Source organism: Alternaria metachromatica, assembly GCF_023757995.1.
Source record: "Alternaria metachromatica strain BMP 0045 chromosome Unknown scaffold_3, whole genome shotgun sequence".
Lineage (NCBI taxonomy): Eukaryota > Fungi > Ascomycota > Dothideomycetes > Pleosporales > Pleosporaceae > Alternaria > Alternaria metachromatica.
In genome coordinates this window covers 1,329,005-1,353,513 of record NW_026055494.1, presented here as the reverse complement: position 1 = coordinate 1,353,513, position 24,509 = coordinate 1,329,005, and the positions used below count along the sequence as shown (strand labels likewise).

General features: G+C 52.1%; 12 protein-coding genes across 12 annotated transcripts; 7 read left to right on the top strand and 5 right to left on the bottom strand.

Annotated features, from left to right (window-relative positions):
* Nucleotides 1–93: 93 nt before the first annotated feature.
* Nucleotides 94–1,888, bottom strand: J4E83_002105 (uncharacterized protein; the record flags this gene model as incomplete). Its single annotated transcript, XM_049329055.1, has 5 exons — nucleotides 94–378; nucleotides 447–1,192; nucleotides 1,248–1,359; nucleotides 1,414–1,474; nucleotides 1,803–1,888. The coding sequence occupies 5 exons, from the start codon at nucleotides 1,886–1,888 to the stop codon at nucleotides 94–96; spliced, it is 1,290 nt and encodes a 429-aa protein (XP_049192027.1).
* A 261-nt stretch (nucleotides 1,889–2,149) lies between these two features.
* On the top strand, nucleotides 2,150–2,765 carry RPS14 (ribosomal protein S14, S11; the record flags this gene model as incomplete). The annotated part of the gene is made up of 4 exons (XM_049329054.1): nucleotides 2,150–2,218; nucleotides 2,274–2,378; nucleotides 2,430–2,514; nucleotides 2,569–2,765. The coding sequence occupies 4 exons, from the start codon at nucleotides 2,150–2,152 to the stop codon at nucleotides 2,763–2,765; spliced, it is 456 nt and encodes a 151-aa protein (XP_049192026.1).
* Nucleotides 2,766–3,043: 278 nt separating this feature from the next.
* J4E83_002103 (uncharacterized protein) lies at nucleotides 3,044–4,087 on the bottom strand (the record flags this gene model as incomplete). The annotated part of the gene is made up of 1 exon (XM_049329053.1): nucleotides 3,044–4,087. The coding sequence occupies one exon, from the start codon at nucleotides 4,085–4,087 to the stop codon at nucleotides 3,044–3,046; it is 1,044 nt and encodes a 347-aa protein (XP_049192025.1).
* Nucleotides 4,088–4,648: 561 nt separating this feature from the next.
* J4E83_002102 (uncharacterized protein) lies at nucleotides 4,649–6,659 on the top strand (the record flags this gene model as incomplete). Its single annotated transcript, XM_049329052.1, has 2 exons — nucleotides 4,649–4,712; nucleotides 4,765–6,659. The coding sequence occupies 2 exons, from the start codon at nucleotides 4,649–4,651 to the stop codon at nucleotides 6,657–6,659; spliced, it is 1,959 nt and encodes a 652-aa protein (XP_049192024.1).
* Nucleotides 6,660–7,053: 394 nt separating this feature from the next.
* Nucleotides 7,054–7,703, bottom strand: J4E83_002101 (uncharacterized protein; the record flags this gene model as incomplete). Its single annotated transcript, XM_049329051.1, has 5 exons — nucleotides 7,054–7,188; nucleotides 7,244–7,387; nucleotides 7,486–7,570; nucleotides 7,622–7,637; nucleotides 7,661–7,703. 5 exons carry the CDS (start codon nucleotides 7,701–7,703, stop codon nucleotides 7,054–7,056), a joined length of 423 nt encoding a protein of 140 aa, XP_049192023.1.
* Nucleotides 7,704–8,820: 1,117 nt separating this feature from the next.
* On the top strand, nucleotides 8,821–9,724 carry J4E83_002100 (uncharacterized protein; the record flags this gene model as incomplete). The annotated part of the gene is made up of 4 exons (XM_049329050.1): nucleotides 8,821–8,865; nucleotides 9,012–9,117; nucleotides 9,166–9,272; nucleotides 9,563–9,724. The coding sequence occupies 4 exons, from the start codon at nucleotides 8,821–8,823 to the stop codon at nucleotides 9,722–9,724; spliced, it is 420 nt and encodes a 139-aa protein (XP_049192022.1).
* A 238-nt stretch (nucleotides 9,725–9,962) lies between these two features.
* J4E83_002099 (uncharacterized protein) lies at nucleotides 9,963–11,309 on the bottom strand (the record flags this gene model as incomplete). The annotated part of the gene is made up of 1 exon (XM_049329049.1): nucleotides 9,963–11,309. The coding sequence occupies one exon, from the start codon at nucleotides 11,307–11,309 to the stop codon at nucleotides 9,963–9,965; it is 1,347 nt and encodes a 448-aa protein (XP_049192021.1).
* A 261-nt stretch (nucleotides 11,310–11,570) lies between these two features.
* J4E83_002098 (uncharacterized protein) lies at nucleotides 11,571–13,314 on the top strand (the record flags this gene model as incomplete). Its single annotated transcript, XM_049329048.1, has 4 exons — nucleotides 11,571–11,756; nucleotides 11,805–12,071; nucleotides 12,125–12,329; nucleotides 12,383–13,314. 4 exons carry the CDS (start codon nucleotides 11,571–11,573, stop codon nucleotides 13,312–13,314), a joined length of 1,590 nt encoding a protein of 529 aa, XP_049192020.1.
* A 2,906-nt stretch (nucleotides 13,315–16,220) lies between these two features.
* J4E83_002097 (uncharacterized protein) lies at nucleotides 16,221–17,586 on the bottom strand (the record flags this gene model as incomplete). The annotated part of the gene is made up of 2 exons (XM_049329047.1): nucleotides 16,221–16,852; nucleotides 16,902–17,586. 2 exons carry the CDS (start codon nucleotides 17,584–17,586, stop codon nucleotides 16,221–16,223), a joined length of 1,317 nt encoding a protein of 438 aa, XP_049192019.1.
* A 620-nt stretch (nucleotides 17,587–18,206) lies between these two features.
* On the top strand, nucleotides 18,207–18,947 carry J4E83_002096 (uncharacterized protein; the record flags this gene model as incomplete). Its single annotated transcript, XM_049329046.1, has 4 exons — nucleotides 18,207–18,221; nucleotides 18,354–18,465; nucleotides 18,515–18,652; nucleotides 18,703–18,947. 4 exons carry the CDS (start codon nucleotides 18,207–18,209, stop codon nucleotides 18,945–18,947), a joined length of 510 nt encoding a protein of 169 aa, XP_049192018.1.
* Nucleotides 18,948–19,508: 561 nt separating this feature from the next.
* On the top strand, nucleotides 19,509–20,251 carry J4E83_002095 (uncharacterized protein; the record flags this gene model as incomplete). The annotated part of the gene is made up of 2 exons (XM_049329045.1): nucleotides 19,509–19,896; nucleotides 20,217–20,251. 2 exons carry the CDS (start codon nucleotides 19,509–19,511, stop codon nucleotides 20,249–20,251), a joined length of 423 nt encoding a protein of 140 aa, XP_049192017.1.
* Nucleotides 20,252–20,277: 26 nt separating this feature from the next.
* Nucleotides 20,278–24,044, top strand: J4E83_002094 (uncharacterized protein; the record flags this gene model as incomplete). The annotated part of the gene is made up of 2 exons (XM_049329044.1): nucleotides 20,278–20,281; nucleotides 20,305–24,044. The coding sequence occupies 2 exons, from the start codon at nucleotides 20,278–20,280 to the stop codon at nucleotides 24,042–24,044; spliced, it is 3,744 nt and encodes a 1,247-aa protein (XP_049192016.1).
* Nucleotides 24,045–24,509: the final 465 nt, after the last annotated feature.

The window sequence follows — 24,509 nt, the reverse complement described above, 5'->3', positions numbered from 1 at the left end:
TATGTTATGATCCGTGTCCACTTTCATGCGTATAATTATCGCAGGGCTTTCCTTCAATATCTACTAAACCCTTGATGGGTTCTACTCAGAACCTCAAGTTTCCCGAGTTTTCTGCAAGATGACCTTAATCATTTCATTCCCTAACTTGGTCGCCTCCGGGAACCTCGGTTCGAAGTATCTCTGGATCTCCTCAAACTTCTCCCGGTAGCCATCAAAGTTACCCAGACTGACACGCGAGCTCCAGTCCCGGGCGGCAAAGGTGAACTCCAGGTCGTCGGCCCGGAACGTGTTGTCGTCGATGGCCGTGTCGATGGCTTCCTCGAGGAGCGTGGGGTTGCAGAAGAGGTACTCTGTAATGCCGAGCCACATGCGCGAGGGCTGAATGTGTGTTAGTGGATAAGAATTTGGAAGAGTAATGTAAAGAGGAAAGAAAACTGGGGACCTACAGGCGTCGAACAGATCATGTGGTCGTAGGGGACTATGCCTAGCTTCCACCAGCAGTCTACCATGGCGAGTAGACTGAGATGGTTGTTTTTGAGTTTCTTCTCTGGGATTGTGCCTAAAGCGAATCGGTCAAGCAAGTCATCTCGAAGGAGCAGCTTCTTGCCATCCTCGTTATCGCCAAACACAGCCTTGCGAGCGGTATGCACACGTTCACGGAGCTCGTCCCGCTGCCCTGCGAGCATGAGCTTGAACAGCTCGGTCACAGATTCGGCATACTGCTTAATCTGCTTCTTCGCGTCTGGGTTGAGGATCGCAAGACCTGCATAGACGTGCCACTTATTAGAGTAGATGCGGAGGGTAATGTTCATCTTGACGTTCTCAATACCACCGACGTAACGCGAGCTGTCCCACGGGAATTGGTTGTTCGCGAACCATGCACCGCCCATGCTGAGGAAAGCGGCATGAGTAACAGCTTGTGTGTCCGCTGTAATGCGATCATGCTGCTCGGCGGAAAGATAGACGTGCTTGGACCCGAGGCAGGACATAACATTCTCCACGAACGCAAAGTCAGCATCCGAGGCGCGATACTTGATCAGCACCAGTGGCTGCCCTTTCGGGTCTATGCCTGGCCCGTGGAGGGAGTGCACGGAGACAATGCTGACGTCTTTAGGAAGGTGTTTGTCAAAAGCCTCCATCTCCGGGGCCTTGCATGAGGTCTGACCACCGACTATTGCGCCGACCTTTGTAGCTGAACGTAGGCTCGAGTCAGTAACAACACTGATCCGTGACAGGAGACGGCATACATGGGCCGAAGGTCTTAACGACCGCGTCGATGTTCTTCGCCTCGACGCTGTATATGATGAAGTCGCTGCAGCGAGACACAAGATGACCACTTTGCATGATCTCAACTCTGGGCTGGCGCAGTCTCAGCATGCGTTCGTTCATTGATATGTAAAAGCGCTATCCTACAAAGTCCCGAAACTCTGCCACTAATGTATCAAACTTGTCTGGAAGATCGCAGGCGTGAACCCTTCAACGAGAGCATGTCAGCGCGTTCGACGGAGAGGAATCAATCTGTGAGCCACTGGTTAGCAAAGTTCGCGCCATAGTAATGAACAATGCGATGTAGTTGGTCGTAGTTCAGAGGTGTATAAAATAAGGTAGCGAGAATTCACATCATGGACGGCAACATGCCCAATTACTGCAAACCAAGACGGCAGCAGTGTGGACATGCGCCGTACTCGAGCCAAATGCACTCACGGTCATCATAACGGGGGAGGGGAGGATGAGAGAGTGAAGGACTTACCATTTGCAGAAGACACTGGAGCTCCGAAGCTATCAGTCGCGAGTGCACTCACTTCCAGCCAGCTGTGCTCAGCCGGCGGGCGTACATCTTGCCCATGTCGCCCATGCCGATAATACCGACGCTCTTGCGATCGTCCATGGCTGCTGTTGTGTCGCACGCTCTTGTGCGTGAGTGAGGTGGAGGAAGTCAGCCCATTGTAAAGCGATGGAGGAACTGCAGGTCGCTTGCGGCAGCCAAAGAAAAGTTAAGTAGGCGGCTTGGCGCGCTAAGCACGGCGTTTTGGTTGCTCCGACACCCGCAAACAAGCGAAATTCCACCTCCCACCACCGAAAGTTCGACTCGATCGCCGACAGTGTTACGAACCGCCAGTCACGTCAAGAAACCCATATTACCGCCAACATGCCTCCCAAGCAGAAGGTTGCCCGCGCTCCCCAGGAGAACATCCAGCTCGGACCCCAGGTCCGCGAGGTGCGTGCCCAGCAGACATTGGAAATCGCGACGACATGGACTGACAGCAGCGCAGGGTGAGCTTGTCTTCGGTGTCGCCCGTATCTTCGCTTCATTCAACGACACCTTCGTCCACATCACCGATCTTTCTGGCCGCGAAACCATCTCCCGTGTCACCGGTGTAAGTGCAGCCATACCGATTGCGTGCGACAGCCGCTGACCAGTACGAAAGGGCATGAAGGTCAAGGCCGACCGTGACGAGAGCTCTCCCTACGCCGCCATGTTGGCAGCCCAGGACGTTGCTGCCCGCTGCAAGGGTAAGATGATTGGAATGGATAATCTGGAACGGGAACAGGAGCTAACATATGCAGAACTCGGTATCACCGCTCTCCACGTCAAGATCCGTGCCACCGGTGGTAACGGCACCAAGACTCCCGGCCCCGGTGCCCAGTCCGCCCTCCGCGCTCTTGCCCGTGCTGGTATGCGCATCGGACGTATCGAGGACGTTACTCCCACCCCATCCGACTCCACCAGGAGGAAGGGTGGTCGCCGTGGTCGTCGTCTCTGAGCATGTGCGCAAATCATTGGCTCAGTGGTGGAATATGGCATGGCATGGTATGCACGATTTATGGTTTCATGACCACAATCAAATAAAGTCGCGGGGAACGGCGAATCGCCTGGTCTCCTTGTTGTACTTGGCTTCTCCTACGAGATAGTCAAGCTAAATCAACAGAACCCTTTTTAGTTCGAAAAGAGTTCCCGACAATCAAGTGCTTACTGCTGTGTTGATTATGAGGTTTACACATTACGATTACGACTGCTTTGGGTATTACGTGACGGACAATATCAAATGTCGACGACTTGGATAGGATTGCCCAACTTGCCTGTATTTCCACACGTCTGGGCTGCATTGACCATGATAGTATTTGGACTCTGCCCGCCCCACACGCGATCCCAGAGCAGCTCTCGCATGCCACGGTACGCGACCCTGACTACATTCCACCAAAGCTTTGGATTCAGGATACCTCGCGTCCACTTGGACTTGATTGAAAGCCCTCGCACATATGCATCGTGAGCTCTGTCCCACCAAACTACAGTTTGCCCTGCGCCCCAATGCACATGGCCGAAGACGTGTAGTGTTGGCTTCACTCGCCTGACCTCAGCAAGGAGGTGCTCGCAGCCGATCCCCGTCGGCAGGGACAGATCCAGATGGTATTTCGGCGGTGTATGTGTGACTAATATATTGATATTTTCAGGCACAGTTTCTGACCACGCGTCTCGACCCCTTTCATACTGGAAGGCATGCACGTTCATGTCTCCACACGCTGGTATATGTGGTGCGCCGTAGATTCGTATCCTTCTCTGACCTGGCTCCGCTGCGAGCAAGGGTGTGGTAACATCCATCTGATCGCCGTCTTTAGGCTCAACCTTGATCGTTAGGCTCAACCGTCGGTGCTGCAGGTAGTGTACCCTCTTCCAATTGAGCCTTCCAGTCCTGTGCTGTTCGGACAGCGATGGTCGTGTCCTTGGATCCAGAAAAGTATCATGGTTCCCACTGATCACTACAATCTCTCTATGCGGGAGCGAGCTCAGCCAGTCTATTTGTTTCTGTATTTCCGCCACACTTCCGTCATTTGTCATGTCACCAGCGTGGATGAGCAGATCGCCTTCCGGTACATCTTCCGGTATCAAATTGTGCGTATCGGATATGCAAACGACTCGAACGGGTGGGCGTTGTAGAGGCTTCGGGGTTGAGCGCAGACATGTGATAAGGTGGTATGCATGGTAGAGGAGTAGCTTGACAGGAGCTCGGAAGAAGAGGGCGATGAAGGGCGTTGGCTCGAACTCTGATGCGGGGCGATACCAAGGATTCAGATGCTCGAGAAGCATTTCCGGGGGGCCAGATGCCCGTCGTAGCTCTGGTGACCGGTTCGCCTGTCACTGGTTTGGTGGTGAGCAAATGGGTGGCAGCATGCGACGCGTCGACCAGGGTCCATGTTCGCGTGGCTTCTTAGCGTGGCTGTGCGGGCCGCGGCTTTCCTCGAGGCATACACCCGACAGCCTATCACCTCCAGGTGATGTCTCTGCTGCACCTGACGAGTTCAGCAGAACGCTCCTCAGCCACGATTGCAGCCTTCGTCACGTATCGCAAAACGCCATCGCGCTGTTACCCTTACCGGACCCCACTATTCCAGCCTCCTGGATTGGTCTGGGATGTGATGACGGCCTTCAGCTCGAGGCCACGGGGCAGTGTTGGTTACAGATCAGGTTGCGCGCCTGCATCGCGGCGTGCTATGCTCTCATGTCGCCATGAAGGTTTAGTAGAAATATCAGCCTTCTCGCTGCTTACCCTTGAGTAATTCTCCAAGTCTGCGTTCATCTCATTGCTTTCCTCTCTCGGCGAGACCGTCCAGCTGTCCCTTTCAAAGGTTACTCCGAACAGCCTTAGAGATGGCAGAGTTGGCTATCGGAGGTGTATCCTTCTTCTTCCAGGTGTTTGCGGGATGTATCCAAGGTTGGCATACCCATTGACCTACGCCTGAAGATGCATTAATAATCTTGATTAGGTTACGAACTGATCGCAGATGCTTGTCATCTTCGCAAAGACTGCCAAGCGCTTCTGGTCAACTTCAAAGTGGAAGAACATCGACTTCTCAACTGGGCAAAGCTTGTACAGCTCGATTATCGAGACGACAAACTGGTCCTGAATCACATGTCGAAAGGCCTCATTATCAACATCATGGAGCAACAACAAAAGCTTCTCTTCTCATTCGGCCGACTAGACAAGAAGTACGAGAGACTTACAGAGCCTCTCCTAGAGGAAGCAGCTGAAGCATTCGTCCTACAAAATTTTGATCGCCTGATCGAAGACGATACCAACGGCTCTGGTGAAGGGAATGCAAGGTCTGTCCGGTTCCCGCCTACTGACGAGCTGGTAAAAATGTCCCTCAAATTCGTGCAACAGTTCAAGGATGTACCAAAGAGGCTCAAATGGGCTGTATTCGATCACCTCAAGATGGAGAAGCTAATCGCGAGACTGGCCGACTTCAACGACAAGATGCACGAAGCGCTCGACAAAGCTCAAGTAGACCTGCTCATCGATATGCAGACGCGTACAAATGATCAAATAGTCTTGCTGAACCGGACGATGTCGCACATGGTTCAAATCTACCAATCCCAGCAATCAGAACAGATTGGCTTTCGAAGGGCTTATTCACTGATAGAGATGGAAGATTCCGAATATGATGGTATGATGGACAGTGGTGCCGTCGCAGCTCGTGGTGCCGCCCGTCAGCCTCTTGCTGCTTTAGCCCAGCAAAACTTCATTCACCTTGCTATCGAAGACTCTCACGAAGATCTTACCACAAGCTATGCAGAAAAGATCAACATGCCAGATCTTCCAAAGGACATTCGTGATACCCAGCTCCAGTACATGGACATACGCCCTAAGCTAGGCAGTCAATTTCCCCTGGAGATTGATGAAGGTGTACGCACGGAGGCATACTACAAGAACACACCTGTGTGGATAGAATGGAAATCACCCGATACCACGGGTCCCATGCAGCAGGATGGTGCTGTGGACGCCAAGATCCACGCTCGCGTCAAGAAACTGGCCGCCTTACTCAGTAAGCACAACAGAACAGTCCGGTTTAGAGCACCCTTCTGCCGAGGCTACTTTATCGATGAGGACGAAGGACGTTTCGGGCTAGTCTTCGAAAAGCCCGCGTCCATCCCGGCGGACACTGAACCGACATCTCTACACGCACTCATCGCAAACCGCGAGAACGATATACCTTCGCTCACTGACCGTATCACACTCATGAGACTTCTTACCGAGACAGTTGAACGTCTCCATGCGGTGGATTGGCTTCACAAGGGCCTACGCTCGGCCAACATCCTCCTCTTTCCGAAGAAGGGAGGAAGAGTTGAAAACGGTCAGGTCACGCACGGCGAGGTCAACTACGCGGATCCTCTGATTAGTGGTTTCGACTATTCTCGTCCGGCCACCAGCGATGATATGACTGAACGTCCTCTTGACAATCCCGCTGCAGACATCTATCGTCATCCGTCTGTACAGCATAGAGGAAATCGCGAAGATGCCGGCGGTCGTGAGTCTTACAAGAAGTCTTTCGACCTTTACTCGCTCGGTATCGTACTGCTGGAGATCGCTTACTGGAAAACCATTGACCAGATTCTGTCTATCGATCTTGAAAAGGCGCGGCCTAAGCATACGTGGGCTGTGGAGAAAAGGTTACTACAGACGGAACCACAACATCTACGGGGCGTGAAGAGTTATCTAGGTAACACGGTGGAGGGTGTTATCAGGGCTTGTTTGCAAGGGCCTACCGCGTTTGGTCTCGATGAGAATGCAGATGAGAAGAGAGAGGTTGTTGCTGCCCAGTTACAGGAGGCATTTGGAGAAAAGGTCGTGAAGAAGTTCGCGTGTATGAAGGGCCTTTAGGCATTCTCTCTCTCATTTATCGCTAGGACACCATGAACATATCTGACCCATGCTTGTTACGTCTATGCCCCATCATGAAATGATGTGAATGCGCTTGATCATACATGTGCTCCGGTGTGCTTGTCTCTTGTCGCTGTTGTAGTCAACATGTGAAGCTAGACTGGCATGTTCGGCGGCGAGATGCACAGTACTCTTTGGGACCTGCAACAAACAAGGTTCTGGTTTAGGGGTTGAGAGTTGTCATTGTATCGAAGAGGATCCTCCAATGCCGCTATTTCATCCATCGTCAATCATATATATGTCCATGAGCAGTCGCCCATGATGCCATCCATCGCTCCGCAACTCGGTTATGCAAATATCCCTAAAGTACAAACAGGCTCGAATCGAAGGCGCTTTACATTCCGTGCTTCTTCAGGTACTCGCCGAGCTCAACTACGGAGTTGAAGGCGTTGGGAGTCTGGATGGTGTCGGGGTGGTGGGCGATGATGACGGCTTGGGTAGTCTTGAAAGCGACGATGCCCTCTTTTCCCTGGGGTTGTTGTCAGTGCTTGAACACTTGATGGTGGGCAATGTCTGGCACCTACCTTCTTCGCCTTGAGCGAGTCGTCGCTTGCCTCGATGGTCATGTACTTGACACCGTTGACCTTGACACCTTCCGAGATGACCTTCTTGGGCTCTGACTTGTCGTTGAAGGATTTGGCGATGGCGGCCCTTTCCTCAGCGGACAGCTGTAATTGGTCAACACCAATCTATTGTTTATGCGCCACCGGAGCTTTGATTCTGGAGTGCTCGCTGTGTCCGGCGCGTATTGTATCGGACGACTTACCGAGAAGTCGGCGGAGGCGGCCCAGGCAGTTGAGCCCTCGATGTCGCAGATGAGGGCCTTGTCGATGTTACCAGTGCCGACGAGGCTGTGATAACGTTAGTCATGGACAGGTGATAGATTGGGAGGCTTGATGTACCTGGTGTCAACGTATTCTGCGCCCAAAGTTAGCCAGGACCTTCCAAACTCGACGCCTCGAGCTGCTCACCTTGCCAGGACATGGTTGCGGAGGGTTGATGTGCGTGCTGTGGAAGCTTGTGGTGATGGGAAGATGAAGAGGGATGCGGCGAAGTAGATGCAGGTACTTTTGACTAAGCAGAGCAAGAGGGTAAATGCGGTGAGGGTGTTCAAGGCTGCGTTGTTGGGCTAAAGTTGCGATTTGATAGTGGGGCTGTTTTGACCCCGCCTCTCGCGATGAAATCTAACGGACGCAATTCACTCCTCCAATTCCAGCACGCAAACCTCTGAGCTTCTAATCTGACGACCCGTCACGCGTCCTCCTTGCGCTATCATGCAGCTGCTTACTTGGTGGGGGTCACCACTGCCCTCGATGCCTAACGCGACGGCACTGAGCGCGCCGCATTTAGCTATGCCCACCGCGATACCCGCCTAGTATCCGCCGCGCTCTGGGGTCGAGGACGGATAGCGGGTCAGAGTGCTGGCAATTCAGCAGTCGATCCAACAGTCACGCAATAGCGGACACTGGAACCGTCCGAGTCCAGGTCCTTCACAGGTCTACTATTTAGCCCGTCTCTGGCCTGTTTGGAAGCAAACGTTTAAATTGCAGACATCACACAATCGAGCTCCGCGGCAGATATGAAAACGTATTAGCTGGAGCTTGAGGGACGACTGGCTTTTCAGCATGCACCTTGTGCAATTTGTACAAGCTGGCGATTCATTTCTCTTCCTACATTGCCGATCTATTCCCTGTCGTGGCCCTTGACTATGTGATGGCTGTTTGCGAACACGTCCCGCTAGTCACGTGCCAGCGCTAAGACGAGCTTGAAGCTTGGAGCTACCATCCAAAAGTTACGTCGCGTTAGACATGACCAACAAAGTAACTACAAGCCCAACCACCGAGTGTACATTGAAGAGCACGCAATAGGACACTGCTACGACTGAAATTGCGCGACAGCCAAGACATGCCATCTCGTTCTCCATCTCCCGCACGCTCGCGCACGCGCAGCCCTTCTCGCGACCCGTCGCACACAAGATCACCCAGCCGCCCTCGGTCGGCGCAGTCAGGCTCGCCGCGCCGCTCCGTCACCCCTCGCTCGCCTACACGGTCTCGTTCAATTACTCGATCGCGCTCGCCGATATCACCGTCTCCACGGCGCAATGGGCGACGGAGCTACACACCAGAAAGCAGATCGCGCTCGAGAGGTAGAAGTTATTCCCGGAGTTTGACTCCAAGAGATCGGTCGCCAGCACCCAGAAGCGCAAAGGTAAGCATACTCCCTGTGCTAGACGCAACTTCCAGAGCTGCCTTGCCTCAGCCTTCCTGCACCAGCACGCTGACCCACCAACAGATCGTAGTTGAAGCCTTGACCAGGAACGTCAAAGAAGACCACGTGCGCGAGATATTCGGAAAGTACGGTGTCATCAAGGAACTCACCATGCCCATGAACCCCACCTGTATGTTTCGCCCTACCTCCCCACAGAGCAGGACTGACTATTGAACAGTCAACATCAATCGCGGCATAGCCTACATTCTCTACGAGGAGATCGACGACGCCGAACGCGCAATCGCGAAGATGCACGACGCACAATTAGATGGAGCCAAGATCCAAGTTTCCATCGTCCTTCCCCGCCGTCGTTTCTCACAGACACCTCCGCCCGCGCGTAGAGGCCCGCCGCCACGCGACGACTACGAAGGTGGCTATGGGCGCGGTGGACGGGGACCGAGGGGCGGAGGCACACCTGGCGCGTACAGGCCACCACCTATGGATGGCCGTTATCGATCTCCACCGCGTCGAATGTCGCCCGATCGAGGACACTGGGGTCGGGGCAGAGGCGGAGGCGGTCGTGGTGGACGAGGGGCCTACGGAGGACGGCCACGGTCGTACACACGTTCTCGCAGCCGGTCACCACGACGAAGCCTATCGCGCTCTTCTTACAGTCGCTCGCCATCCAGAACACCACCAAGACGAAGTGGGGGAGGAGGCTATGGCAGGCGGGACAGTCCACCAAGGAGGGGAGGTCGCGCGGGTGCAGGCGGCGGAAGGAGGAGTCCAAGCTATAGCTCCTATGGCAGCGACCGGAGTCGAAGCAGAGACCGCAGATGAGAGACGCAAGATTGTCTTCATTGTCGGCTGGAAAAGCCTAGAGGCATCCGCACAGTCAAGTAGGAGCTCGGTTGGACTATTCGGTTGGCCAGACCAATGGTATACATTAATTGAAATCGGTCGCAGGCTCAGTTGGGCGAAGTCCATCTTGCCTTGAAAGAAGTTTCCTACATGCCCACGCGTCTTCGCAATCAATCAGATCATCTTCAACTGAAATCCTGCTCCCTTCTCTTCTTCCTCTCTGCCCTTGAAAATACTACTAAAATCCACATTGCCCTGCATGCCGGGCGCCTCTCCTCTCTTTGGCGCATTCGGACTCTTCTTCCTTCTCCTCTCCTGCCCGGCCTTGCTTGGAAACGTGGGAAACATCTCGGTCGGTTTCGGCTTGGGTTGCTCTCTGAAGTAAGGATGCTCCAGTACTTCTTTCGCTGTAGGCCTATGGTCTGGATTCAGGGAGAGCAACGAAGAGAGGAGTTCAATGCCAGACGCTGTCAAGAAGGGAAATTTTGCACGGTTGAAGCCTGGGGCGTTGCGGTGGTCGCGCGGTAGCTTTAGTGATTTGGAGTTGGGCAGGCGGTAGAATTGTGGCCAAGACTTCTCTGATGGGAGACCACAAAGGGAGAAGATGAGTGAGAGCTCGTCGACCTCGTTCTTGCCTTGTAGTAACGGCTCTTTTGCAAGCAGTTCGCCGAATATACAGCCTACGCTCCACATGTCGACTTCCGTCCCGTAATCTCGAGTCCCTAGTAGAAGTTCAGGCGCACGATACCATAGCGTGACGACCAGTTGTGTGAGGGGTGCGTTCGCCGGCGGGATGTATCGTGCCATACCAAAGTCTGCAAGCTTCAGCTGGCCACGGTTGTTGAGTAGGATGTTTGATGTCTTGAGATCGCGGTGCATGATGAAGTTCTCATGCAGATAGCCGACGCCAGAGACCAACTGTCGTAACAATGTCTTGACTTCACTTGCCATGAATGGCTCACTCATGTCTTCTTGTAATGTCTTGAGGTCATGTTCGAGGAAGTCCATGACCAGGATACATTCTTGCGGGTCGTCACCAGATAGAACCTCCAGAAGATCGACGACATTGGCATGTCTGCAGCGTTGCAGGATGGAGATTTCTCGTAGCGCGGTGATAGGGAAACCGTCTTGGTTGTAGTCCATTTTGACTTTCTTGTGGGCGACCACGGAGCCTGTAGTGATGTCGCGCGCTCGTGAGACCCAGCCGTATGAGCCTTCTTCGATCTGATTGAGGGTTTCGAAGTTGGAAATATGTCGACAAGGGTTCCAAGCTCCGCCTTGAAATCGCAGGAGCTTCCTCTCGGTCTCTTCTTCTTTGGGCTTTGCGGCTCCCTCGTCATCGTCGCCTGTTGATAATCTCCTGCGCTTTGCAGGTCTCGATTCCGCCTCTTGCGTTGTTCGTGAGGCTGCCTCCACCTCTTGCTGTTTCTGAAGCTTCAGGCGTTTCTTCTCTTCTTTCTCTTTCTTCCGACGCGCTTCCTCGGCTTTGTCTGCTTCATCATTTGCCCATCGTGATGCCATAGCTCTTTCTCTTTCCTTTCTGACCAAGAGACCGACTTCCACTAGTATCTATGTGCAAAGGCGTGTATTGAGGTTAAGTCGGTTTGGTTTTCCCAGAATGACCCGGTTGGTGTGTTTCTGTGTAGATGGCGCTGGTTGGACCGATAGCACGTGTGAATCGTTAAATGGTGGTCATAGCTTCGTTCACGTTGGCGTTCCGATCTAAACTTTCTGTAGTTCCGAACGCGCCAACGTCATGGAGCTTCGATAAACAAGACCGACATGAGGACCAAACCTCTGAACCTACTGCGGACAGCGACACAGTGTAGTCGATCGGTACCACGACAAACGTCGATCCGAATAACGAGATGTGCCTCCCGGTGGTCGTCGACTTCTGCCTCTACATCTTCCGACTCGGGACGACAATGGTCGACGCCGCTGGCGAAGACGCTGGCTGAAGCTATTACAGTATGAGTCCCCTTCCCAGTATGAAAGCAAGTCTAAGATTAGCTTCAGACGACAGGTCCAATCTCGGTAGCGGCGTATATGCGACAATGCCTCACTCACCCCGAAGGCGGTTACTACACAAGACAAACATCGACTGGACAGGATCAATTTGGCACAAAGGGTGACTTTGTGACATCGCCAGAGATTAGCCAGGTATTTGGCGAGCTTATTGGTATATGGCTATACGCAGAGTGGCTTGCCCAAGGAAGGAAAGACAAGGTGCAGATAATCGAGGTTGGGCCCGGACGAGGAACGCTAATGGACGATGTACTGAGGGTATGGTGCTCTGCCAATAGTAGAGAATGCGAAGCATGCTTACAGGATGGCAGACCATATCTAGTTTCAAGGCTTTCACAAATAGCATCGAGGCTATTTATCTCATCGAAGCATCACCTTACCTACAGAAACAGCAAGCAAAGTTGCTGTCTGACACCGATGATCTGAAGAAGAGCGACATTGGTCTAACCGCACAATGCAAGTACATGCCTTCCTGCAGGATCGAGTGGTGCGAAGACATAAGGCTGGTGCCAAAAGGTACGCGCTCGACTCTACTCTCTTCATCAACAGAGTACTGACAACATACACAGAGCATACGGCAGCGCCTTTCATACTAGCCCACGAGTTCTTTGATGCACTTCCAATCCACGTCTTCCAGAATATCTCTCAATCTTCGGTGCCTGCCTCATCGACCATCATCACGCCAACCGGCCCTATCAAACCCAAGCACGGCGTGACAACCCCCAAGAATACCTGGCATGAGCTGGTTGTTTCGCCAACTTCGCCGTACTCGGATATGGGCGCAAGTGGCTCTTCGCCAAAGAAAGGGGATGAAAAATTGGACTTCGAATTGACCGTTTCGAAGACACCGACGCCACACTCCTTATACCTGCCGAAGTTGTCTGATCGCTACAAGAAGCTAGAGAATACTCCAGATGCGATCATCGAGATCTCGCCTGAATCTTTTGCCTACGTATCTGACTTCGCTGTACGGATAGGCGGCAGCGCTCCTAAGCCTAGCAACACCTCGGCATCCCATACTCCCTCGAGCAGAAGTGCTCCTGTTGAGGAAAGCTTCATAAAAGCGCAGCCGTCTGGTGCAGCTTTGATCTTGGATTATGGACCTTTGGATACTATCCCAGCGAACACTCTCCGGGGCATTCGCTCACATACCACTGTCTCGCCTTTTGCATCGCCCGGTCTGGTAGATCTCTCGGCTGATGTGGACTTTCTCGCCCTTGCAGATGCAGCTTTAGATGCTTCTCCGGGTGTTGAGGTTCACGGACCCGTTGAACAGTCTTTCTTTTTATCGACAATGGGCATTAAGGAGCGCGCTGATCGCTTACTTAAGGCTGCTAAGGATGAAGATACGCGAAGACGCTTGGAAACAGGCTGGAAGCGACTTGTCGATAGAGGGCCAAACGGCATGGGTAAAACCTACAAAGCTATGGCTATCGTGCCCTATAAGAAGCAAGGCCCAGTCCGACGGCCGATCGGGTTTGGCGGAGACATCGTTGGCTGAACAATATGATAGCTACCAAATCAACAGTTTTAGCCTTGGACATTAGGTGATAGGCGTCTGATGACTAAATACGATATGTATTCCCATACTGCGTGCCGCAGTTGATTGCATCCGATTGATCGATCGAATTTCTTCAATGTTAGTTCCACTCGACTGGCTCTCACGATGGAATGATACTTCGCATAGCCATCCTACCATGATTGATGCGCAATACTTCCATCACCGGTACCCTACGTAAGAGAAAGACCATCCTATGGGTACACTCATCTTGCAAGGAAGTCTTGGTGTCTTTGAAGGACAGCATCGAGGAGAGGATTCCTTCTGATCGTAGAAGGAAAGAACAACGTCACGGATGAATGGACGAGTGCTCTGCACATCAATGATGTTAAGACAATTTACTCCTGAAAACTCCAAAAGAATAGAGTTTAAATCGTATAAGGGGGCATAAAAAGGGAAGAATCTACATAAAAAACATACTAATAAAAATCGTTAGAACACACGCTGGCATCGCTAGCCCTCCGACGTCTTCCCTTGCCCAATATCATACCCACATTCAGTGCACATCCCTGAGGCACCTCGTCGTCTTCAGGCTCACCCCGCTCCCAGTCCTCAATCTCATCTTCAGCAAGTTCTTCATCGATCACGTCGAAACGCGCAGAATTGAATCCTGCATCCCCGAAAGCAGAATACATAGACTGGCGCTGCGGCTTCGGGAAGACAGAAGCGTTGTCATCCTCATATTCCGCGAACGGTTCGGGGTCAGGATGGCTAGATAGAAGCTGTCTGTACTTCTCCACGCGCTCTTCTTGCGTCTCAATGTGGTCATAGATCGGGTTGTCGAGAGGATCTATGTATCCCGTGCGAGAGGATGGGCCGCCGGTGTAAGACGCGATCGTGTGCGCTGTGGTTGCGAGTGATCGGCGGGAGATCATTGAAGCGGGAGGATTGAGGAAAGAGTTCTCCTGCCTGGTAGAACCCGCGACTGACGGTTGTGGCACAGGCCTGCGTCTGATCTGTAATGGAGCTGGACGGTCGTCCGAATTGTGGTGCCGAGGAAGGCGAACGGTAGGGAGGCTCATGGTATCATCAGGCGGGATAGTCCTTTCTGGATTATGCGAAGCCATTGACTCGTTATAATGCCTTGACGCGTTTGTCGATGAGCGAGAAGGTATGAGTCCAGGCTGGTTTCGCAAAGCCGGATGGACATCTTCTTGGTTGTGAGGAATAGTGTATACCCGCTTACGCATACCGGGCATCTCAAAACCAAGATCCTCGGCCTGTGACTTGAGCTTAGTGTCTGGAGGCCGGGGATTAGGACCCAGTTTGGGGTCGAACAGGCTCGGATCTGTTAGTTCTTGTTCTCGCCGCCGTCTTACAGTTCTGGTCGAGGCAGAACGGCTAAAAGTGGGCTGATGAGCAGGGACGGTAGATGAACCTAAACTTTGACAGGGCATCGGACCGACGGGAGTTTTCTGCGTTCTCGTGCGGCTATGTGCACGAAGGTGGCGGTGTTGCTCATGCTTCCACTGAGCCCGAAGATGTTTGAGATCCATGCCCAGATCGCATGCTCTTAACATATTGCTTTCTCCACTCGCCTTCCTGACCCAGTAACGCACGAATCGAAGACGTTTGCTCTTAGTGCTGTCCCAGCCAGCAACGCTACGGATCGCATCCATTGTCGTGAACGCCTTGCTGTTGAAGCGACCGACCATACCGGCGAACAGAGCAAAAAGAACATCCGAATCTGATCCCATCCGCGCCATCATACAAGCCGGGCATTGGTCTGCCTGATAGTGCCACTTCGATCCGCACTGAATCGGCTCATGACCAGGGGGAGCGGAAGCACCCGAACTAAAGTTGGGTTGCCACATCCGTAGCACAGGTTCTAGTTGACGGACTTTCAACTTCTGATCCGTCGTTAGAAGGCCGTGGGTCATTACAAGTGGATAGAGAAACTTGCCGATGGCGCCATCGTATTCGTGACGGATCCATTTGAAGATGTCATTGACAAGATTTTGGTTTAGGCCCTTGTGTGTCGTACACAGGTTCGTTGAGCCGAAAGAGAGCCGCGAAGCGCGTAGCCGGCTAGGAAGCCGTTGTATAGCTTCCTTGGTATGTTTACGATATAGCGCTTCCTTGCGCTCATCGCGCAAATCATTGGGAGTAGGGACATGCCGAAAAATACGGACAAGTCTCTTCATGTCGCTGTTGTGGAGCCGGCGAGTCTCCATCCTGTGTAGGAATGAAGGCATCGTGAAATGTTGTGAGATGTCTTTGTGGTTGTAATGCATTGTGGGTGCCTTGTGATAATGGTTGTGTTTGGTCTGTTGTAAACATGGAGGAATGTGGAGAGGTTAAGAACACGCACGGGACGTTTGCAATGAGACAGAGTGGTTTCATGATGCAGCGTATATTGCGAGTGATAGGGCGCGGCTGTGTAGTCTGTGAAAGTTATCAGTGTGTATATATCATAGGACAAGCGAAAGAGGAAGAAACAACTCGAACTCAATAAAGTATCAGTAGAGATACCTGCTCATATGATCTGTTGGAGTGAAAGACAGTATCGGTGAGACACTCATCAGTAAAGCAGCTAAGGCTGATTGGCACCAACGATCGAAACAGCGCAACGTGAAAAGCCGTCGCTAACGAGCGAAGGTTGTAGTATTTTGAATGGGAACTCAGATTCGATGTAATCCAACCGTCCAGCAAACGCCGTCCCAGAATCGTACAGTCCGTGAATGAATGACGACAAGATACAGGCCGTATTTCAGAAATAGCAGGAGAATATGCACCAGTGATGCAATGCAGCGGATGTGATAGAACCATCCGGAAGTTATACACCCGAGACTATACATTACCTGCTGCAGCAGCATGATGTTTGTTTACACATAAAAAAAAAGTACAGATTAATGTGAGCTTTCCAACCCCAGAACATTGGCTCTCCTGCCGTGCAGGTTTTGATTGACCTTGTTCGTCAAATCTTTGAAATTTGTGCCAGCCGTTGATGAGATGCTGCTAGCCTTCTTGCGCGAGATGCGAGGTGTCGATGCGCCTTGTGGCACTACACCCTCGTCCTGTGTCAGGCCCGAGGCTGCCGCGGTCGACATGGGTACTGCAGTAGCTTCGTTCTCTTTTTCTTGGTCGACCTTCTGCTGTGCTGTAAGACGAGCACGCTCATATTTGGCAGTCACATCGCCTTTGTACATTGTCCCGCCAAGTCGGTCGAGGTATACGAAGAAAGGTTGCGAAAAGTTGGTCTTGATACCCCAGCTCTGGTGATGAATGTCGTGGTAAGCGGCATTGTTGGGGAAGATCCAGTGGATAGGGTCGTAGGGGAATGCGTAACCGCCGTGATCAAGCACTGTCTTGATGGTAGAGCCAGTGAAGAACCACATCGACTGTCGCATTGTCATGCCGGTAAGCAGATAGCTCAAGCCAGCACCCAGGGTATCGAGCGCGAACCCTTCGATCGGGTGGTTGTACAGAGCGCCGTAGGCATATGGCACATAGAGACGGTGATGCCGCGAATGGAACGTTACTGCGTGGGTTAACAAAAGTCGAAGAGCATGACACGGGTTGGAACTTACCATATAACCATCTGTTCAGGTGCATGGCACGGTGCAGCATGTACTCCCACGCGTCCATGATGACTATGGCAGCACTGAACTGGATGGCAGGTATGGCATACCAGTACGCAAAGCTAGCCACGGCCATCTCCCAAGAAGCAAAGGCGGGGACGAGAGTCTGCTCGCCCGCAACTGTCGCTGTCTGCAGCAGCGCGGGGTATTTGCCTCCGATGACAACGGAAGAAAGTATCGGCTGTGAGGTAGCGACCTTGGAAGCCAGCGCGATCGGGTTGACGCCTACCGCAGACAAGACGTAAGGAACCGCGCGCTGGGCAAGTCTAAGCTTCTGCGCGTACCAAGCCACATCGTACTCGGCTTTGCCGGTTGTCGGCGCCTCGTCGATTAAAGAAAGGCTGAAGGATGCGAGAATCTGAATGACTTGCTGGAGTATGACGTCGCGCAGCACTTCGTAGCGTGAAACATGGTTGCGCTTCAGAACCTCTGCTGGCGTGTGCAGCCGATACTGCGGGAAGAAGTCGTACACGTCAATGACGTGGAAAACCAGGGAGACAACCCAGTATCCGACGACAGGCAGTGCGGCTTGTATGAATGCATCGGAGACCCACGATGTGAGAGGCTGAAGGGGCTTGAGGGTGTATTCGGGAAGCGGCGGGAGGTCGTAGGACGTGATGTTTGCGCTCGCCATGATGCGGCAGCGGTGCGCTAGGAGAGCGGATTATCGATTGCAACTGTATGTATGCGAGACTGAGGAGTTGCGCAGCGCAGCCGGCGAAGACGTCGAAGGTGCAGCGTACTCGAGGCGAGATCGCGGTGCTGGGCCAGCTATGGGGTGACAAAGACGGAGCCGGAAGCCGCGGACCAAGGAAATTAGGGAGAAGGCGCGATGCGACGGACGAGTGATGTCGGTATTCGTGCTGGAGGGCGGACGGCGCGCAATTGACCAGTCGAGCTCAGAAAGGAGAGGCTGAGGTGGGCGGAGCGAGGGTTGGGTGAAAGTCGTGTGAGAGTGGTGCAGCAGCGTGCCTGTGACAGCACCAAGGCATGACGGGGGTTTACGATATACGCGCGCATCATGACATTTCGCCGCCGGGCGCCCGGGCGGGCCTAGTCGCTCAGCCACTTCCACTTCCACCCCTTGCGGTTAGCGCGCTTTTCACACCCAATTTTCGACCCCACCAATTTCTCCTTCACGCCTACAGGCCAGCGCTTCTTTTCCGCTCCAGTCTTCAACCCCTCGCCTGCCCGCCCCGACCAACGTACACTCTTTCCACACATCCCCAGACCCTACTTCCCTCTACCGCCAACATGATCATTTTCAAGGTACGTTGTGCCTGCGCTGGGTCGCTCTTACCTGCGCCCTACCCCGCCTTCCCTGCTGCACTTGATGCTGCTTTGCGCATGCAAAGAGCCTCTTGTCTTCTCCACTAGTCGCGTAGTACTGACTTCTTCCAGGACATCATCACCGGTGACGAGATCATCTCCGACTCCTACAACCTCAAGGAGATCGACGGCGTCGCCTACGAGGCCGACTGCACCAAGATCACTGTCGGAGGAGAATCATTCGGTGGGTACTGCCAAACGAGATGAGGATCTGGCAGGCTAACGACGTGTAGACACCGGTGCCAATGCTTCCGCCGAGGAGCAAGAGGAGGGAGCCGACGACCAGAAGGAGACCAAGATCGACGTCGTCTACTCTTTCCGCCTGAACGAGACCGGCTTCGACAAGAAGGGCTACCTCACATACCTCAAGGGTAAGAACGCTAGGGCAAAATCCTCCAGACCCAGGACTAACGATAGACAGGTTACATGAAGTCAGTCAAGGAGGCCCTCAAGAACAAGGGCGCCGACGAGGCTACAATCAAGGACTTTGAGAGCAAGGCCTCCGGTTTCGCCAAGAAGATCATCGGCAACTTCAAGGACTATGAGTTCTACACTGGCGAGTCCATGAACCCCGACGGTATGATCGTCCTCCTCAACTACCGCGAGGACGGTGTCACACCCTACGTTACCGTCTGGAAGCACGGTCTCGAGGAGATGAAGGTCTAAGTCCAAGAGGACTTGGCTATGGGAAAGACGAGGCTTGGTTCACGGTTCATTGAATTCACGATTACCTATTGCATGTTTGGGAAATATCCGCCATAGTGCGAAAAGCGGAATGGCACAAATCTAGACGATCTTAAGGAGCCGTACACGATACAGCATATTATTCTCTACCCATGCTACAACCTGCCCTCTAACACCTGTGATGGGGCTTGGTGGAGGCGACTATAAATGGTGAAATGTCGAGTATCAAGCAAGTCTCGCGGCGATGTCAGAATCAGTATCGGACCATATCCAGGGCTGGCACTTGAAATTTCGCCTAACTCAGCTTGGTGAAACATCTCATCGCGTGACCACGCGATACCGCGTATGTGCACAGACCATAGGTTTCATCACCTAGCAACAGCAGCCTCAGGCACACATTTAGCAATCCTCAGCCTTCCGCGACTCACCCCGCTATATCATTACGTCCTGAACCTATTCATTCTTCTTTTTTGTCGCCGCGATCCTGCCAATCTTACTGTCGCATGAAGTCCAAGGTACGAAGGAACATTGTTGCCCCGCGTCATGACGGGTAACGGTGGTCCCGCCGTTTCGCTACCGGCAACTCCGCGCCACCGCTCTGGAGCAGCCCTCAACGAGCTGATTTGCTCGCTGGAAAGACAGTGGAACATCGGTCTTAGGCTTCGTGGTAATGGATGGTCACCAAACAAAGCCATCCCGAGCGATGCGGCCGACAAGGTCAATGCGCTTATCCAATTCCTCTTCTACAGCGCACCGACGGCGCTCGAAGAGGCGATTGAACAATTCAAGGGAGACGCCCCTAGTTTGACGCGTGAGGAGCGCTTGGAAAAGCTTCGTGAGATTCTGTCCCGTGTTAAAAAGGGTGAATTGGAGTCGAAGGGCAGGACGCCGAGGAATGAGCCGCCTAAAGTGCGGGCGACACCCTTTAGTGGTAAGTACAAACTTGCTTTTTAAGTTTCCTTCAGAATTAGCGCGTACATTTCTTCCATGACGGTAGACTATATCGGTGCATGATGGGGAACCCATATATCTTGCGGACTCTGTGATAGAGATGGTCCACGTTATGCCTTCCTCGAATTGTAATTGCTTCGTGGGTCGGACTGTCAGCATGAAGCAATTCCGTCATCATGTCAGCTACCATTCTTGATGCATATCAACGAATGCATATTGTTTGCGTAAATAGTAAATTAGTCAGACTGTAGCTCATCGGGACTGGACTGGGAGAATGTCTTTGCAATAGCTAATACAAAGACAGGGGCCAAGCCTACCTCGCAAGTAACAACTAGCTTGCATGATGTTCAGCACGACGAACATGAGTCTTGTGCTACTGCTGATCCAGGATCACCCACAGACGTTGACACCGACGATGAGACGGATCAAGAATACGAAACACCGCGATCACCGTCCCGGTCGCCGTCACCATCACCCTCTCCATCCACTAGGTTAGGACAGACGCTCTTTCAGGCAAGTAACCATGCCTCTTTACATGTCTCTAAGAAACGGCCATCTGAAAGCTCCAACCATTCCGACAACTCGCAGAAATTGACCAAAACCTCGAAAGGGAAACAGGCTGTCAAATCCTTCAACACTTCGCCGATTCCACCACCGCAATTTGACTTCAAGAAGCCAACACTCGATATGGCTCGGTCTTTCCAACCCGTAAATTCCGTTTCATCTTCGGTCAACACCTCCTTCAACAACACCACATTCTCCTCCCAAGAGACAGCAAATACAACAAACACTTCATTCACCTCGTACGATGGCGCCATCGAGTTACAGGAGAATAGGTTCTCTAGGCCCCAATTGAAAAGGACGAGTTCGACTACAATCGGTTCTCTGGATGATGTGGAGCTTGACCAGGCTATGTTGTATCCCGGGAGCGAAGTGCGTGAGAAAGATATACAGCAAGACCTGAACGAACACTTTACTCAAGGGAGTAGCGGTCAGAACAGATCTACTTATGGCTCTGTTGATGAGACTGGTCTTCTTGAAGCATCTTTCGAGGTTGAAGAGAAGGAGACCGACCCGCGAGTAATCCCACATGACAAGATGGAAAGTTCCAGACCACCCGCCGTTGTTGACAATCGCCATGGGCAATTCCGTGCATCATCGACGCCACGGTTTCGATCTAACGGAGTTCCAAACGGTCAAGAGAAATCGCCGGCTGCTGTGCAATCTCCCTCGAAGATACCACACGAGATTCGCGATCTACCTACCCAAAATCTCTTCGTGGACGCGCTCCCACCAGGGCTAGAACATATCCCATACCATATCTTGTTCATCTGCGAACGTCTAGCGATAGACCACTCAATCTCAATCTTGGACCTGGTAAGCGGTATGGATATCGCTACTGTATCCTCCGATGCAGAGGCGTTTTGGTCTTTCATTGACGAACATCGGAAAATACCGCGTATGAAGCTGCGGGAGTCAAACCGTCTCTGGCAAGCTGCGAAACGCGACTTTGATGGGTTCACTTTCAGAGGACACATCAATCTCAGCCCCAAACGCACTGGCCCGATTCTAAACCTTACATTGTTACCAGTACAATCGGATCGATCATGCCGACTAGAGCGAATGTTTGGCTCCGACCGATTTCTCTACTTATACACGCCAGTCTTCGACTTCTCCGAAACAAATCGTTTCACGGGTGAGCGGCTTCAACAAATTTGCAATCAATTTCAAGCGTGGCTACTCACAGAACACCACTTCTTGAACCGCAAGTGGAGAGTCTTCCATGTTGAAGATGTGAAGAAGCCCAAGACCGCTCGACCCAAGGACATGGTCTATGACAAAAGGATCGTGCTGTTCGCCACCGAAGGATGTGGAATTGAGCAACCCTATTCAGTGGGTCAAATGCTCGATCGATTCCTACCATTCCACATCAACAGACACCAAAGCTTTTGCAAAGCCTTCGCTCGTATTGAACTGGGGCTTTCTCGAACCACCCCTACGTTGTGCTTTGAGACGTCACAAATCATCCACGTGGATGACGACTTGGCCACAAACGATCCGGAGGACACTATGTACAATGACTCGGACTTAGAGTGGCAGGCGATTCCGGATGGCTCGGTCATGAACGATGGATGCTCAGTTATCTCCGTTGGCGCTGCATTAGCCATATGGCAGCTATACAAGAAAACAAATGGGATGAAGGGACCTTTGCCCAGTACATTCCAGGGACGCATTGGCGGAGCCAAGGGACTTTGGATGATTAGCGCGGAATCCTACACCAAAGATCCGGAGCATCTCAAGCACTGGATCAAGATCAACAGGAGTCAGTGGAAGTTTCATCCACCCGCCGACGATTTAATGCATCATCATCGAACGTTTGAGGTCTCCAACTTCAGTTCTCCGCCTTCACAGTCGGAATTGCATATATTGTATATACCCATTCTGGCCGATCGAGGCGTGAAGAAAGAAGTTATTGCTAGTCTCATGGAAGAGCGACTCGAAAGCGAACGCGAGAAGCTGCTACATTTACTACCAGATCCAGTCAAGGTCTACGAATGGGTTCACCAGAACGGTACGAAGACTCAGGCTGAACCTGACTGGCAAGCTGCACTGCCGGTATCCTTAGAGGAAAAGTTGAAGTTCTTGCTCGAGGCGGGCTTCGTACCTACCAAGTTTCCCTACCTTGCCAGAAGTCTCGAACGCTTTATCCAGACAAAGCATGTCTTCCAGGAATCCAAGCTACGTGTGCCTCTCGCAAAGTCCGCGTACTTTTATGGAATAGCAGATCCTTTTGGAGTCTTAGAACCAGGAGAGATTCAAGTACAGTTCTCCTCCTCATTTGTCGACGAGGATACCGATGAAAAGTACCTCTGCCTTGGAGACATGGAAGCTCTCGTCACTCGTCAGCCTGCCTGTCGCCGCTCGGATATCCAAAAAGTCCGCACGGTCATACGACCTGAACTGTCGCATCTGGTCGACGTAGTGATCTTTCCTTGCAAAGGCCGGTTCCCACTAGCTGGGAAGCTACAAGGAGGCGATTACGATGGTGATATGTTTTGGATTTGTTGGGAACCTAAACTTGTGCGCCCTTTTCGGAACGCTCCAGCGCCAATGACTACACCCAAGCCTGCGAAATACGGCATAGAGACACGGACTGAGAAGCTCGAAGATATCATGAACACCAGCGAACCTGAACAGGTGGACAACTTCCTCAGTAAAGCTTTCGAGTTTCGTAACAACTCCTCGCTGCTTGGTCTAGTCACCACTTTCGCAGAGAAACAAGCATACACCGAAAACCGCATTCATTCTCAGATACTTGAACGACTGTACGATATGCATGATTTGCTAGTCGATGCGTCTAAACAGGGCTACGTATTCACGCAGACGAAGTTTGATAAGTATGTAGCCAACTTGAAACCAAGACAGCCGCGATATAAGGAAGAGATGAAAAAGTGCGCCAGCAAGGGGGACTCAGCAGGTGTTGAGAAAATCCGTAAAGCAGATCGGCGAGTTCGATCTAACCATATAGTCGATTACCTCTACTTCGACATCGTAAGAGCACACAACATCGAGACAATGAGTCGAGTCAGGTCCGTTCTCTCGGAAGCTATTGAGCTAGACGACGCGCTTTTGTATCCAATTGATCACCTCGCCAAGAAGGGATCGGAGACTATTAAGCAAGAAATCCTCTCTCTGACAAGAAAGCTGGACGACGTCAATTGTACTTGGAATTCCGGCTGGCATGGTGATGTGAGCACGACGGAGCGGCTAAACGCTGTTGTAAACAACTGCTACCAGAAGTTCCAGGCTATACAGCCCGAATACCCGGACGACACTGATATCCGGCCTCTGCTTGATGATTACCTTACGCCCGGTTCATGCATGTGGGACACCATCAAGGCATCAGCATTATATGCACAGTTCAAGAGGCCGGAGAAATCCAGTTTCGTTCTGAAAATGGCAGGACGAGAGCTTGCGAGTCTCAAGGCAAACAGCTCTGAGAAATCCAGAGCTATAGTCTCGTGTATACGCATGAACATGAAGCCGAAACCAATCAAGGCACAGGTTCAGTACGAAGAGGAAGAAGAAGACGACTTTCAGACCGCGCTCGAGGAGCTCACCTTGTAGTTACCTCCAGGTCGTACGGAAACGGTGTTCATCTTACGACGCTTTCACGTATCGGCCACCTCTCACTTTGGCACCATACACACATTATTCGCGCAGGATCATTACAGTTATTTGGGTGTTCAGGAGCGCTTATACAATCATTTCGACAGGGTCTTGATCTTTCCACCAGTGTTCGATCCACTGTATTTACTCATTGGGTACTCGAAACATCATTGCACCATCCATGGTTGCCGTTGCAATACCATGTACAAATCAACGTCTCTGGAGTCAGTCCAGGAGTCTCACTGAGCCATTCATAGCCACATCTTTTTAGATGTTGGCACAAACGTAGTATTAGGAGGAGGAGGACGAAGAAGGAAGGAAAATGAAGACATTCCGGTTGAGAGTCTGAAGAGATGTATAGAGGGGGTTAGAAGATGGAAGTGGAGGTATAATTCGGGGTCTGCTCCATGTCACTCATTTGTC